Source organism: Somniosus microcephalus, chromosome 1, assembly GCF_052327205.1.
Source record: "Somniosus microcephalus isolate GS21.2 chromosome 1, FLI_Smic_1.0, whole genome shotgun sequence".
Taxonomy (NCBI): domain Eukaryota; kingdom Metazoa; phylum Chordata; class Chondrichthyes; order Squaliformes; family Somniosidae; genus Somniosus; species Somniosus microcephalus.
In genome coordinates this window covers 85,528,216-85,545,229 of record NC_140987.1, presented here as the reverse complement: position 1 = coordinate 85,545,229, position 17,014 = coordinate 85,528,216, and the positions used below count along the sequence as shown (strand labels likewise).

The 17,014-nt window shown below is 45.9% G+C and overlaps 1 protein-coding gene across 2 annotated transcripts in view; it reads right to left on the bottom strand.

Annotated features, from left to right (window-relative positions):
- focad (focadhesin) overlaps positions 1-17,014 on the bottom strand; it is a 308,585-nt gene that overhangs the window by 168,914 nt on the left and 122,657 nt on the right. For both annotated transcript variants that reach the window (XM_085984003.1, XM_085984000.1), the window contains exons 16-18: positions 14,661-14,795; positions 13,076-13,126; positions 12,339-12,422 (exon numbers count right to left, since the gene is read on the bottom strand). In XM_085984003.1, the coding sequence (XP_085840129.1) occupies positions 12,339-12,422; positions 13,076-13,126; positions 14,661-14,795 (270 nt within the window). The remainder of the gene's footprint in view (positions 1-12,338; positions 12,423-13,075; positions 13,127-14,660; positions 14,796-17,014) is intronic.

Sequence of the window (17,014 nt, the reverse complement as noted above, 5' to 3'; positions counted from 1 at the left end):
ACAGGGCTAGACAGACTAAATGCAGCAAGGATGTTCCCGATGGCGGGGGAGTCCAGAACCAGGGGTCATTGTCTAAGGATAAGGGGTAAGCCATTTAGGACTGAGATGAGGAGGAATTTCTTCACCCAGAGAGTGATGAACCTATGGAATTCTCCACCACAGAAGGCAGTTGAGGTCAATTCATTAAATATATTCAAGATGGAGTTAGATATATTTCTTACGGCTAAAGTGATCAAGGGGTATGGGGAGAAGGCAGGGACAGGGTACTGAATTTGGATGATCAGCCATGGTCTCATTAAATGGCGGAACAGGCTCGAGGGGCCGAATGGCCTGCTCCTGCTCCTATCTTCTATGTTTCTATGTGCAGTGGTCACTGCTACAAATGCTGTCATGAACAGATGCATCTGCGACAGGTAGATTGGTGAGGACGAGGTCAAGTAGGTTTTTCCCTCGTGTTGGTTCTCTCACCATCTACTGCAGGCCCAGTCTGGCAGCTATGTTCTTCAGGACTTGGCCAAATCGGTCAGTAGTGGTGCTACCACGCCACTCTTGGTGATAGACATTGTAGTCCCCCACCCAGAGTACATCCTGTGTCCTTGCTACCCTGAATGCTTCTTCGATGTGATGTTCAATATGGAGGAGTACTGATTCATCAGCTGAGGGAGGATGGTAGGTGGTAATCTGCAGGAGGTTTCCTTGCCCATGTTTGACCTGATGCCATGAGACTTCATGGGGTCCGGAGTCAATGTTGAGGACTCCCAGGGACACTCCCTCCTGACTGTATACCACTGTACCGCCACCTCTGGTGGGTCTGTCCTGCCGGTGGGACAGGATATACCCAGGGATGGTGATGGAGGAGTTTGGGACAGTGTCATACTCACAGAATCATACCTTTCAGTCAATGTCAGGATGTTGCTTGACTAGTCTGTGGGACAGCTCTCCCAATTTTGGCACAAGTCCCCAGATGTTAGTGAGGAGGACTTTGCAGGGTCCACTGGGCTGGGTGTGTCGTTGTCGTGCCCGTAGCAGGTGCCGAGGTCGATGCCGGGTGGTCTGTCTGGTTTTATTCTTATCACTGTTATTATTTCTTGTAACGGTTTGTTACAACTGAGTGGCTTGCTAAGCCATTTCAGAGGGCAGTTAAGAGTCAACCACATTGCTGTGGGTCTGTTGTCTATATAGGCCAGACCAGGTAAGGACGGCAGACTTCCTTCCCTAAAGGACCTTAATGAACCAGTTGGGTTTTTACAACAATCTGATAATTTCATGGTCACTTTTACAAAATACTAGCTTTTTATTCCAGATTTATATAATTGAATTTCAATTTTCCAGCTGCCATGGCAGGTTTTGAACTGATGTCTCCAGATCCTTAGTTCAGTAACATAACCACCATGCTACTGTGCCCTCTCCTTTACATGACACGCCTCCAGATTATTAGTCCAGGCCTCTGGATGACTAGTCCAGTAACATAACCACTACGCTACCGTTCCCTATCATTAGCATTTCTCCTTCAATCAGGACCATTCTCCCTCATCACTGCTCCGACAAGATTCCTCTGTTAATGTAAGTGAATCTGGTCGCTGCACACTGTAGACAAAAATTCTCACCAGAACAGGTTTCCCACCTACAATATTCAGTAGCAGGAATCCCTTCTAGTAGTAGAAGCACTCAGGTAGGAGAGGCACCGGGGGGAGGGGAAGGGAAATAGAAGGCAATGATGGAGAGATTAGAGGAAAGGGGGCAGAAACTGGGAATGGTGCTGGTGGGGGGTGGGGGGGGAGAAAACACCAGTACTAAGTGAAGAGGGGGTTGTGTGAAAGACTGCCAGCCTGAACTGAGCAGGAAGCATCAACTTGAACTGAAAAAGTAGGAGCAGGAAAGGCATGCCAGCTTTACTTGGGGATGAGGAAAAAGACGCCTGGAACTGGATTAGAGGGAGAAGAATGCCAGTTTGAATTGAGGGGGTAGGAGATGAGAGGAGTGCCATGTTGAATTGGGAGGCAGGGGACTATGGTGCATTGCTGCTTGAACATAGGCTTGTGCCTGTAATTACTTCCACCCCACACCCACACCCTACACCCACCACCCTACACCCGCACCAACACCCACACCCTACACCGAACACCCACACCCTACACCAACACTCAATTCAATTCAATTCAAATTGCTTTATTGGCATGACAAAATACATCTTATGTTGCCAAAGCACCGAAAAAACATTTATGGTTGCACACATAAACGCAGATCTATCCATACAGTGTATAAACAGATATATCCCTGTGTGTATAAATATACACTCATATAATTTGCATAGAATCTTTTCTTAGGTTTAGTGGTCACCTGTCTCTCTCTCTCTCTCTCACTCACCTGTCTCTCTCTCTCTCACTCACTCACCTGCCTGTCTCTCTCACTCACACTCACACCCTACACCCACAACCAACACACTACACCCACACCCTACAGCCACGCCCTACACCAACACCCACACCCTACAGCCACACCCTACACCAACAACCAACACCAACACCCACACCCTACACCAACAACCAACACCCACACCCTACACCAACAACCAACACCAACACCCACACCCTACAGCCACACCCTACACCAACAACCAACACCAACACCCACACCCTACAGCCACACCCTACACCAACAACCAACACCAACACCCACACCCTACACCAACAACCAACACCAACAACCACACCCTATACCCACAACCAACACCCAACACCCACAACCAACACCCTATACCCACAACCAACACCCTACACCAACACCCACACAGCTCCCAATCTCAGTTGTATCATGTGTTATAGTGGTCGGGTGCTTTCTTCATAGGGAGAGAAGGAAAATTAGAGAGCAAATCATCAACTACTGACCAGTTCCAGTGTGCTAGAAGTGCTCAGGAGTTGGTTACCTTGCCACACTGTCAGTTTGGTTTGTGGTATGCGATGGAGAGGAAAGAGGAACAATAAGAAGAGAATACATTTCAAGAGATCAGGGCAAAAACAAATGGCAACATTCAAAGCAAGAAAAGCATTACATTCTTTTTTTCCAGTGTTATAATTAAGTTTTGTGTGAAAGTAAAGATAGTTTACCTATGTATTGGGATCTTCCCCATTCTCCAAATGTTATGAATCATAGGAATACAACCTACCTGGACAGGTTGCATAGAATTACATAGAATTTACAGCACAGAAACAAGCCATTCGGCCCAACTGGTCCATGTCAGTGTTCATGCTCCACACAAGCCTCCTCTCATCTAACCCAATCTGCCTTTTCTTAAATTCCTTTCTCCCTCATGTACTTCTCTAGCTTTCCCTTAAATGCATCAATGCTATTTGCCTCAACTACTCCATGTGGTAGCGAGTTCCACTTTCTAACCAAGAAGTTCCTCTTGAATTCCATATTGGGTTTATTAGTGACTATCTTATATATATGGCCCGCAGTTCTGGACTCCCCCAAAAGTGGAAACATTTTCTCTACGTCTACCCTATCAAGCCCTTTCATAATCTTAAAGATTGTGTTTCCAATTATATTTAATAAAGATTAAAGTTTCCAAGGAAACCCTATGCTGAGCACACACATGAAATGTTGGTATCATGCCAATAGGCGGTGCTGCGCATGGTCTCCGACGCACAGCTTTGATAAAGCCCCAGGACCTGCACCTTAGCAGTTCATTTTAGCCTGTAACTAATCACTTATCATTAACCCCTTCCCCAATCAAAAAAATTACCCCAGCAAGCTCTGGACGGATAGGACCATCATATGCGGAGAATGCATTTTGTTTGAAGAATGGAGACGATCAGGTAGATATTCTATCGATCTTCTCCATTCCACATCCTTCACACCTTAAGACATACCAAATGAAGACATGATTAGGCAAAGGAAGGCCCCCTGTGTAGGAGCCAGAACACCAGCTGTCATGACCGATCTGCCAACAGTAGTGTTATGTGCTCTAGTTAAATCTAGACATTAATGTTCAGTGACTGTGTGAGGATTGATCCATGGGGCAACTTTGCAAATGTAATCAATTGAAACCTGATTGAAAGATGCTTGATCGGCGGGCACGGGATTGGTGGAATGACCCTTAACCTCCACCGGGCTCCTTCCTTGTAAGATGCTAGCAGAGTAAATGCACTCAATCATCAATTTGGATATCCATTGCTTCATCACCAGTTTGTCTTGTGTCTTCAGAGCACAAGAAACAACTGTCAAGATTATCTAATTTGGTCTCTGCAAAAGACAGCGTACCTTAGGGTACTGCTAGCAAATACATAATGGACTTTGAGTGGCTGCAGATAAAACAATGGGACAACAATTTCTGGAACTGGGAAGTGACTTTTGGTAAAAGCTGTAGATCAGTCCTAGAGATTGCCCAGTCAGAATTCCAAACTAATGATGGTTTTCAATTCAGTAACTCCATGTACTGAAACTAATGCTAACAGTAGTACAGTTTTCCATGAAAGAAGTTTTCAGAGGATCAAATGGTGGATACATTAGTTTGTGAAGAACTAATTTATGGTTCAATTAGGAACCAGTAGGGGCCCAATTTCCAAATAAAACCAGACTCAATGATCCAAATGCAAATAGATCATGAGAGACTGAAATAGCCACAAAATGAACCTAACAGAACTACATTTCAAATGTCGAACTGTTGCTGGAGATACTTCAGAATATATAGAAAATCACATGAAATAGGCCTGATTGAATTAGTAGAACAACATTTCACAAAATGTTGCTATTTCACATTATAAGTAATCGAATAAAATGCTAGAATTAGAAACATATGTAGTCGAAAGACTTGCATTTATATAGCGCCTTTCACGACCACCAGACGTCTCAAAGCGCTTTACAGCCAATGAAGCACTTTGGAAGTGGAGTCACACTTGTAATGTGGGAAATGCGGCAGCCAATTTGCGCACAGCAAGCTCCCACAAATAGCAATGTGATAATGACCAGATAATCTGAAGGAAAGTATGTTGTCTCAGGGGTTGTGGAAGCATGGCGGATGTAGAAAATGGGAGTGAATTCAATTTGCAGGGATACAGTTTATTCATGAAGGATACAGATGCTGCTTTATTGGAAGTGCTGTCTTTTGGCTGAGATATTATACGGTCTGGGAAATTGCGCCAGATTTGTCGGTTTTCTCAAATTGTCCTCCCCAGAAGAGTGCAGATGTCTCAGGAGGGACCAGACAAAATAGAACTGCGTCTGTTTTTGAAAATGACATGCATCAAATTGGATTATATTTATCAAACCAAAATAAGTGAGCCAGTGTCGCTCCTAACAATTGAGACTTGCAAATTTGCCATTTTGTGCCACCAGATTGGTTCAAGTTATTTATAATCACTATTGAATGCACTGGTGCAGAAGTACAGGAATTGACTTTGTATGAATTAAACCATGCCCAAACCAACTTGTAAATCTTCTGCTAAACAAGCAGCACAATGTCTGTGAATTCAGAACGAACAACTATGTTTTGAGACATGTGGTAAACCACTGTTATACCTGCCTGTGTGGGTGTTTGTATTCCACTGTGTACATGTCTGTACATGCCTCGGCTGACTCCTCCCACGAGTCCAGGTATAAAGGTGACTGCTCCACAGTCCCTCTGTATTCTGGACTGGTCGACCACTCGAGGCACACCTTCATTCTCTTGTTAATAAAAGCCTGTTAGTTACTCGCTTAACCTCAGTCTTTTGAGTAATTGATAGCGCATCAATTTTATTAACAAGATTTTTTTATAATGGAGAAGATCCTCACACCAGCATGCCTGGGCTTAGACCATCGGGAGGCGGACGCATCCACCAAGTTTGCTCACTGGCTTAGGTGCTTTGAAAGATTCCTGATCGCCTCCGCTGCAACGGTCAAATCGGATGAGGACAAACTGGATATCCTGACCTCCAAAGTGAACCACCGAGCGTACTCGGTCATCCAGGACGCGACCTCGTACACGGCTGCTCTCAAGCTCCTCAAGGACCAGTACACGCGCCCAGTGAACGAGGTGTACGCCAGGCACCTCCTGGGGAGTCGTAAACAACAACCTGGGGAATCGACCGAGGAATACCTTCAGGCACTGTCTGTGCTTGGCCGGGCCTGTGGTTGTAAGGATGTAAAGGCCGCCGTGTACACAGAGGAACTTATCCGGGACGCATTTGTAGCGGGCCACAGGTCCAATTACACCCGACAGCGACTGTTGGAGCAGAGTGACCTCGACCTCAACAAGGCCTCTGAACTCGCACTATCATTGGACGCAGCCTACCGGGGCATGGATGCCTACTCCTCTGCACCGTGGATGCCGCGGGGAACGACAGCCTGGGACACGGTAGGACCGTCTCATAGCGCCGTGCCACCCCAGCCACATCCCAGCAACGGCCCAACTACCGCAGCAGTGTCCCAAGGCCAGAAATGCTACTTCTGTGGCCAGGCCAAACACCCCAGAGCGCGCTGCCCAGCGAAAAATGCGATCTGCTCGGGCTGCGGGAAGAAGGGACACTACGCCAGCCTCTGCAGGGCCAAAGCCACCCCGAACCCCAGCAGCGCCGCGTGTGGGCCGTCATCTTGGGCCTCCCCAGCCATGTGCGAACCACCGGAACAGCAGCCATTTTGGACGCCTCCAGCCACATGGGGATCATGGACGCCGCCATCTTGGACGCCAGCCGGGACGCAGCAGGCCCCCAACACCGCCTCATCTGATTCCCGCAGTGACACACCGACCCCTACACTGGCCTCCGTTACGCTGGACCAAGCGAGACCGCACCAACTGGCCCGGTCCACAATGGACATTAAGGTAAATGGTCACGAAACAACCTGCCTTTTTGACTCTGGGAGCACGGAGAGCTTCATCCACCCCGATACGGTGCGGCGTTGCTCTCTCCCAGTCCTGCCTGTGCACCAGCGGATTTCTATGGCCTCCGAGTCCCAGTCGGCAGACATTGGTGGCTACTGCGTGGTGACACTCTTAGTAGACGGGACTGTGTACGATAATTTTAAACTTCTGGTCCTGCCCCACCTCTGCGCTGCCGTTCTACTGGGGTTAGATTTTCAGTGCCACCTTAAAAGTGTTACGATGGCGTACGGTGGACCCCTCCCCCCACTCACAGTCCGCAGCCAGCAGCTTCCAAACTGCCCGCCGCGCACCAGGTGCAACCTCTCCACACTCAGAGTCACCCCCCCCCCCCTCCCCAGTTTGCTAACCTCACCCCCGACTGTAAGCCCATCGCCACAAAGAGCAGGCGATACAGTGCCGGGGACAGGGTTTTCATTAAAACTGAAGTGGAGCGGCTCCTGAAGGAGGGGATTATTGAGGGCAGCACCAGCCCCTGGCGAGCCCAGGTTGTGGTCGTTAAGACCAGCGAGAAGCAGCGCCTGGTCATCGACTACAGCCAGACAATAAATCGCTACACCCTGCTGGACGCTTACCCACTCCCCCGCATAGCTGATATGGTCAACCAGATCGCGCAGTACCGCGTCTTCTCGACCATTGACCTGAAATCAGCGTACCACCAGCTCCCTATCCGCCCTGAGGACCGCCAGTATACTGCCTTTGAGGCAAACGGCCGCCTCTATCACTTCCTTAGGGTTCCCTTTGGCGTCACCAACGGGGTCTCCGTCTTCCAAAGGGAGATGGACCCGATAGTAGATCAAAATGCGTTGCAGGCCACTTTCCCATATCTGGACAATGTGACCATCTGCGGCCGTGACTTGCAGGACCATGACGCAAACCTCGAAAAATTCCTCTGCACCGCCCAACTCCTGAACCTGACGTATAACAAGGAGAAGTGCATATTCCGCACAACCCGCCTCGCCATCCTTGGCTGTGTTGTGGAACACGGAGCCATCGGTCCCGACCCCGACCGGATGCGTCCCCTTATGGAACTCCCACTGCCCCACTGCCTCAAGGCCCTGAAGAGGTGCCTAGGGTTTTTCTCCTATTACGCCCAGTGGGTCCCCTACTATGCGGACAAGGCCCGTCCGCTGATCAAGTCCACCTCTTTTCCCTTGACGGCAGAGGCCCGCTTAGCCTTCCACCGTATCAAGGAAGACATTGCCAAAGCCACCATGCACGCAGTGGACGAATCCATCCCCTTCCAGGTGGAAAGCGACGCGTCCGACTTTGCCCTGGCCGCTACCCTTAATCAGGCGGGGAGGCCCGTGGCCTTCTTTTCACGAACCCTCCAGGGCCCGGAGACCAGACACTCCGCTGTTGAGAAGGAGGCCCAGGCTATTGTGGAGGCTGTGCGTCATTGGAGGCAGTACCTGGCCGGAAAACGATTTACCCTGCTCACTGACCAGCGTTCAGTTGCTTTTATGTTTAACAACAAGCAGAGGGGCAAAATCAAAAACGACAAGATCTTGAGGTGGAGAATCGAACTTTCCACCTACAATTACGAGATCTTGTACCGGCCCGGGAAGCTCAATGAACCCCCGGATGCTCTATCACGTGGCACCTGCACCAGCGCGCAGATCGATAGACTGCGGTCCCTCCACAATGACCTCTGCCACCCGGGGGTCACCAGGTTCTTCCACTTCATCAAGGCCCGCAACCTGCCTTACTCCATTGAGGAGGTCAGGATCATGACCAGGAACTGCCAAGTCTGCGCTGAGTGCAAACCGCACTTTTATAGACCAGACAGGGCTCACCTGATAAAAGCCACTCGCCCCTTCGAGCACCTGAGCGTTGATTTTAAAGGGCCTCTCCCCTCCTCCGACCGCAATGTGTACTTCTTCAACATTATTGATGAGTACTCCCGTTTCCCGTTCGCCATCCCCTGCCCGGACATGACCAGTGCCACGGTCATTAAATGTCTGAACGACCTCTTCACCCTGTTCGGTTTCCCCAGCTATATCCATAGCGACCGGGGCTCATCGTTTATGAGCGACGAACTCCGCCAGTACCTGCTCGCTAGGGGTATTGCCACAAGCAGGACCACCAGTTACAACCCCCGGGGGAACGGACAGGTGGAAAGAGAGAATGCGACAGTTTGGAAGGCCGCCCTGCTAGCCTTAAAGTCTAGGGGCCTTCCGACCTCCCGCTGGCAGGATGTGCTCCCCGATGCGCTCCACTCTATTCGGTCACTGCTCTGCACTGCCACTAACGCCACCCCTCATGAGAAAATGTTTGTCTTCCCAAGGAAGTCCACATCGGGGACATCGCTACCGCCATGGCTGACGTCCCCCCCGCCATGGCTGACGTCCCCCAGGGCCGGTCCTACTGAGAAGGCACGTGAGGACCCATAAAACAGACCCCCTGGTCGAGAGGGTCGACCTCCTCCACGCCAACCCCCAGTATGCTTACATTGCGTACCCGGACGGGCGGGAGGACACAGTCTCCATACGAGACCTCGCACCCTCGGGGGCCCCAGTAACCCACTACCACCCCCCCCCATGATCCAATATCCAACCCCAGCAGACGCCACGCCTGGGCCCCGCGACCCGCTCGACACCCACGAGGACTACACACCAGTGCCCCAGCCTACGCAGGACTCGACGCCGGAAGCTTCACTACCCCTGCCGTCGCCACGTCGATCACAGCGGCAGACAAGACCTCCGGAGAGAGTCCAATACACAAACTTTTAATACACTTCACCCCGCCGGACTCATTTTTAAACAAGGGGTGAATGTGGTAAACCACTGTTATACCTGCCTGTGTGGGTGCACATGTCTGTACATGCCTCGGCTGACTCCTCCCACGAGTCCAGGTATAAAGGTGACTGCTCCACAGTCCCTCTGTATTCTGGACTGGTCGACCACTCGAGGCACACCTTCATTCTCTTGTTAATAAAAGCCTGTTAGTTACTCGCTTAACCTCAGTCTTTTGAGTAATTGATAGCGCATCAAGACATATTTAACCGTAGCTAAAAACCAGGGTAGACCAAGCAACTGTATGCTTGTATCAAACATGACACGATGAGGCAGCTCTTAATACAGAACTGAAAATATGTTGAATCATACACCTTCTCCTTGCTTTGGCAACTGCTTATCGTCCCCACACAGCTTACTTAACAACCAGAGCTATTTTCAGAACGAAGGCCTCCAGGGAAAATTTCATCGAATTGTTCGGGCCAGCTATGCACGGTAGCGATACGTGATCAAAAGTTAACGTGAAACTCCACCACAAATATGCTGATCGTAACCATTAGGTTACATTATATGATTACACTGGAGATCACTGTACTTTAGTATTTTTTTTTGAAGGGGAAGCAAAAAAGAAATCTTTTATAGGTACAATAGTAATGATATTAGTGAAATGTCAACTGTTCCTTTGTAATGTTTTTATTAAGGGATGGAAAAAATGTTTGTGACTCCTGAAATATCTCAACTATATAAATTCAACTTGGTGACACATTGGCATGTCACAATAATTAACTAAGCAGAAGCAAAATACTGCAGATGCTGGAAATCTGAAATAGAAACAGAAAATGCTGGAAATACTCAGCAGGCCAGGCAGCATCTGTGGAGAGAGAAACAGAGTTAACGTCTCAGGTCGACGACTCTTCGTCCCAGACCTGAAACGTTAACTCTGTTTCTCTCTCCACGGATGCTGCCTGGCCTGCTGAGTGCTTCCAGCATTTTCTGTTGTTATTTCAGATTTCCAGCATCTGCAGTATTTTGCTATTGTTTCACCTCTAGTCAAACGTTTGATCTTTGGGTTTTCCAGGATTTTAACCTTTCTTAAAAATGTTACAGATTAAAATCAGTAGGTGGGTCACCACACTCCATGTTAACTTTTGATCACGTATCACTACCGTGCATAGCTGGCCAGAACAATAAGATGAAATCGTCCCGGGAGGCCTTCGTTCTGAAAATAATTCTGGCTGTTAACTAAGCTGTGTGGGGACGATAAGCAGTTGCTATGAATCACCATAGCAAGGAGTTGAAAAACCCCTATGTCAACATTAGTCAGTGGGAGAATTTATTAGAAAAGTGTACATATTTACCTGCAATACCCTTTAAACCTGTAAGTGGCACTGTGATAAGGGTTTCCAATGTTAAATGTTGCACTTGTAAAGTAATGAGATATTGACAGCAGAGATGCTTATATCTGTGGATCTGAAAATACACAGGATGTGATTCTGATGTGCCACCCGGTGCGCTCCAGCACTTATCCCATCAGAGTGTGTGGGATAGAAACATAGAAGATAGGAGCAGGAGTAGGCCATTCGGCCCCTCGAGCCTGCTCCGCCATTCAATGTGATCATGGCTGATCATCCAAATTCAGTACCCGGACCCTGCTTTCTCCATTGGATCAATGGGATGGCACCTAATTTGCATGTGGCTCACACCCGAAACTCTGGCACCCACCTGAGGGAAGTGTTGCCCACCCACTCTCTGAAACATGATTCACGTCTCCCTTTGTAAGGGGGCTGATACCAAAACTTCTTTGATCTTCAGGGTCCATCGAACCACAGAAGTTTACAGGCACAGGAGACGAGGCCATTTGGCTCCGAGTCAGCTTTTTGCTAAAGCAATCCAAAACTAATCCCGTTGTCCTGCTCTCTCCCCATAGCCTTGTATGATTCTTTGCTACAGATATTTAGCTGGTTTTCCCTTAAGAGATGCAATGGTCTCCGCCTCATCGACTCCCTGTGGAAAAACATTCCATGCTCTAACAACCTTCAATGTAATGCACAGAATTTTTTCCTAACTTCTCTCCTTACTCTCTTTAAATTGATGACCACTCGTCACCAGCTCCTCCACTGGAAGAAATAGTCTTTTCCCTACTCAGTCTACCAAAACGCTTCATATTTTTAAGCAATTCTATTAAATCTCTTTTAATCTTCGCTGCTCCATTATTTCCAATTAAAATGTAAATGGTCGATGTATCTCAAATGTCACCTCATAACTATAGTTTCCTATTCTTGGTGAATTTATGCTGAATGCTCTCTACCATTTTAATTTCCTTTCCATAATGGAGTGCCCAAAACGCCAGTCGTAGAGTAAAGTGCGAGTGTAGGTAGATAAAGCCATCAAATGTGAATGTTGCTCAACCTGAGAAATGCACCCCACTTCCCCAGTGTGAATTCTTCTTTTTTCCACACCAGCCATCTGAACGGAGTCTCATTGTGCCAATTAATGCCTAATTAGGGCAATTTTATCCTGGGTTTTTGCCCACTAAGAACAAGTGTTACATCCAGTTGAAGAGACTGACAGTGCATCAATTCAAACCTAAGCCCCAAAGAAAACACAACTGTATGCTGATTGTACCCTTTACCTGCACAATATATACTGATCAAATCATAACAGTACATAACTTTTTTAAAATAATTAATAAGGGACAAAAAGTCCAAATGAAGATAAATACTACAAGTCTATGGAACCCTTACCTGTTCTGGCAGGTGAAGAACTGTATACTCCTCTGGGCTGAATGCCGAAAGAGCCTTGTATGCAGAGCTGGCTATGAGCGAGTTCTGCAAAGAATAAAAGGAGTTCCTTCTTGTATACCATTTATAAAACTATAATTCATTGTCAAAACCTGATTACACCCTATAGTTTTATATCAAGAATTCCTTCATACTGTATCAAACAATTTTAAAATACCATGGTCTAAAATACAACAGAAATACAAATACTCACAAGAAAATTATTTCATATGACAATTCTCAATGAACAATTTTTTGAGCGTACTTGATTGTTCAGATGGGTACGGTAGTGTAGTGGGTTATGTTACTGGACTAGTAATCTAGGAATGTAAATTCAAATCCCAACATGGCAGTTTGAGAATTGAATGATTTGACAACTGTTTTGTGCTATATTCCTAATGCAATAAGCTCAGCACATTAGTCTATCAGTAGGATTTCTTCATGAATGTTTGCTCTCAGTAATTTCTCATACAACTAACTCTGCTATGTTACAAACCATCAGTCAACCTATGAACTTCGACAGCTATGAAATTAGCTGTCAAGTGCAGAGCTTCTCAATTAGTCACGGATGGATCAAGAATAATATAATACCGGGCAATATTCTGACTAAATGTTAATCGTGAAAAAGTAACTGTAAGTCACGTGTGCTGTGCTAACATATCAAGTTCTTATTTACTAAGCAGGATGAGGGTTAATTGTACCTTACTCTGGGTGTGGCTCCACAATATGCTTATAACTTGCGCTCTGAATTTCTGTAGAGAAAACATAAAACCCTCATAAATAACTGTAATCTAGAACTGCAGATCAGTCCAAAAACATCTGGCTTTGATTAAATTTATAACAAGCCAACAGTGGGCATTCAAAAGAAATTCACAACAGTCAGAGCATTCAAGATACAACCAGTCAGTGTATACTGGTACAATCATTAAAAACTGTCAAGACTACTCTGAACCTTCCATTATTCTACTTACAAGGGGCATTCAAACATATCCACAACAATATTAAATACTCTGAGCATAAAGTAAACACTGCATTTCCAAATTTTGGTAAATAATTAGGACCATATCAAATATAAAATAAAACACTGGCCTTAAAATTTCCAGCTGATCTCAGCAGCCTGCTGAAAGTACGTGTGTGGGGATCAGGTCCATCTATGATGCCCCACACACACAACAGCCATTTGGGCAAGGTAGCAGAGGGGGTCCATGGAACCGTACCTGAGCTCGAGTCAACACCTTCAGGAGAAGAGGGTAGAAAACTCGGGATGGGGAGGGGGTAAAGCTTCACTTAAAATGCCTCTTGAAATAGAGTGCCTTTAGAACATGCAGTAGGCGACGACTGCTCTCACACCTGAAGATATCGATTTGCAGTCACTTTGATCTTTAACGTTATTGAGGTTAGAGACATGACACTAATTTGACTGCAGCTGCTTGTGAAATTGATCAAGGTACCAATGGGCAAGTCAAAGATATCCTGTACAATCTGCAGCAATCCTGGTTCAAAAAGTGGTAGCTGACACCACATTTAAAATTCTGCATACAAGAGACAGAGGTCTATGTGCTGACACTGCCCGGGAGAGAGCTCCACAAGCAGAAGTGCTGTGTGAAACTTGGGCATACCACTCTATCATAGGCATCAGTCAACCCATTAAATCTCCTGAGGAAATGTTAGGCAAAGTTTTGCTCTACTTTATCCCCCACCATATTCCCAAAAAGTAAATCACGCAAATCTCCAGAATACCTATCTCATCTTGCATCCTGCATAATACATCCATCCTAAAACAAGTTGCTTTCTGTTCCTAGCTGGACATTCATCCAGCTCTTTTCTAAAATGTTTTAACTGAACCTAGCCTAAAATGCTTCATCTTGTACTCAGTTTAACACAGAATGTTGAGATGCAGTTTTAGCAGCATGAAGATCTGAGCAACTCCTAACTGTGCTGCCTCTCTTTGATATGGAGATGATCATCTTCATGTTCTGCATGGCTTTAAATTATAGTATGCCCAGAAGCAAGTTAGAATATTCATCCAAAAACTGCAGTGTCCCCATCACAGCATCCTTAAATTATTATGGGATTTATGCCCCCATTACCCTACCTGGAAGACCATTCAATGTGTTGCACATTCTTCGGGTAAACAACTTCCTGCTATCAGTCCTAAATTTGCCTTTCACTAGTTTGAATGTCTTACGGTCATGGTTTATTTTTAAGCAGTATTCTGCATTTAACTTTTTTATTCCATTTCTGTGCATACCTGGGACTGCCTCCACATTGGCGAATGCTACTTACCTCATAGTCTGTGGACTTCACGTTTAGTGAAGGAACCAAAGCAAATATTTCAGTCAGGGTTTTGACAACCAGAGGTCGTGTGTCACAGCTGAGCTTTGCAGACAAAGCATACCATGTAGAACGAATGTCAACCACCTAAAGAGGAAAAAGAGGACAATTCCAGCAAGATGCTTGCTGTCCAGCACTGTATTATGCAACTGTTATGATTCACTCATAAATTCTTCATGTTTCCTGAGTCAGTCTTTGTTTTTTTTTGCAACAGTAATTTTTCTCTTAAAATTTCACAAGAAAATTGAGGGGGTGCCAAAGAATGTGGTGGTGGTGAGCACACAAAAAGTCAGCGGGATGAGCAGGAAATAGGGAATGTGAGCAGTTGCAATTAAGGGAATGCTGAGGGAAAATGTAGGGAGAAAAGGTAGAAATAAAGCAAGTACTGGGGAGGGTGTCTTGGGAGGTTTAACAGTGCGTGGGTTGCTAAAAGAAACACAAAAGTGGGAGTAGGATTAAAAACAGAAGAGTGGTATTTCATTTTGAATACTCTGCAACTTGTAACACTAGGCCATATTTTGCGACCCCCGACGGGTGCATACGAAACGCATGTGCGAAAACCCGGCACTTGTGATCTGTCAAGAATTCGCGACAGATCCTCCGCATCCCCGGGAGAAGGGCCTCTGCAGGTGGAGAGTTGCGGTATTTGCACAACTTCCGCCCGCTGAATGCCTGTCAAATTCTTACGCCTGGTAAAAGCAGACGTAAGGCCGGTTTTTACCAGCATAAGAGTTTTTTAAAAATAGAAAAATAAAATGTCATCACTCATTGATAAATTAAAAATACTCTTCAATAAGGTAAGTTTATTTTTAGCCCTGTAAAAATTTAAATTTTTGTTTAAAATATTTAATTAAATGGCATTTTAATTAATTTTAAATATGTAATTAATAAAAAAAAAATTGTGCTGGTGTATTTTTTAAGTGATCCCCATTCATACTTATTGGAGTTCCGTACGTACGGAACTCGCATAAGTATGAATGGGGATTCCCTTCTTTCATTGGTTGGGCTGGCCCACGTGATCTCAGGGACACCCATGAACCGCAGGCGCCCCTGGGATACGTGGGGCTCTGCCCGCACGGACCTGGAGAGGTCCAGGAGCGCACGCCTCCGTATCTCCAGGGCCACCAGGTACAGTCGTAGAATTTTTGCAAGTCGGAGGTATCCGCCCGCGGGAAGCATCCGATCGCCAATGTTGGCCCCCTGTATTGGGATACGTTTCTACAGGAATCTGAACTGCAGTCATATTTGAACTGCTTATGTGCTGTGGCTGGATTTAAAGGACCAGCTACCAAATCAAAACTAGACAAAATACTTAAATGTTGTCACAGCTTTAGATGTGCTGAATGCACAGTTTCTGATTATTCCATACATATTCAATTAAAATACGCACAATGAACTCCAGTAAATAACAATGACTAAATGTTTGTCAGCAGCTTCAAATGAGAAGATACTTTCATTTGGAATGGGGATAGGGAATACCTTAACCAAAGATTAAAAATCATAGCAAAACCTAAGTAATATAGCTCCAAAACATAGTGGGTAGGGTACTGTTTTTTGCAATTGCAGATGAAGCATTTCGAACAGCAAATGCCACCTACTCTCCCACTGGAAGTGCAGAAAGTCAGGCGGCCTATCGCTCTGAGTTGCTCTTTAACACCTGGGTAGCATTAGACGCGATACCTTGTGGGTGGGGGAAAAGCGACAATTTTTTTTTTTTTAAATCACTTTTTACAAGCACAAACTGATGCAGAAAGTTTAAAGACCAAGGCAGTGCACAGCTCTTCTGCACATGCTGCAGCATCTGGTCTTGAATTAAGGGAAATAGCACAAGAATTTCAGCAATTTTATGCCGTTTGACACAGTCATTGAAAATAAAGCAAAAGGTGATGTTCATAATCCAAACTTAAGAGATGGACAAGCCTGCAGTAAGTGCATGTGGCCAGGGTAAAGGGGGGGACTGTTCCCTTTGCACGGGGATTTGCAGGTGATCCCTTATATTTATTAAATATTTCAGTCTATATAGTTGACATTTACGAGGATGAAAATTTAAAAATAAAGCTTGTTAAACAAAGGTAAGTACGGTTAACTTAGCTACACCTCGTCTCTTTTCAAGCCATAGTAAAAAAGAACTGTGCAAAGCTAACCCTCAAATCAGTTTAAACATGGTGAAAAATAGCTGTAAATATGGCGACGAATGCAAACTTCTGGAAGGCATTACTTCAAAAGAAAATCTAAAATCTTCACAGTGAATTGCATCTGTTCTTTACCTCCCTCTTTAGTGTAAAGCAGGAAAAATTATGAAGAAG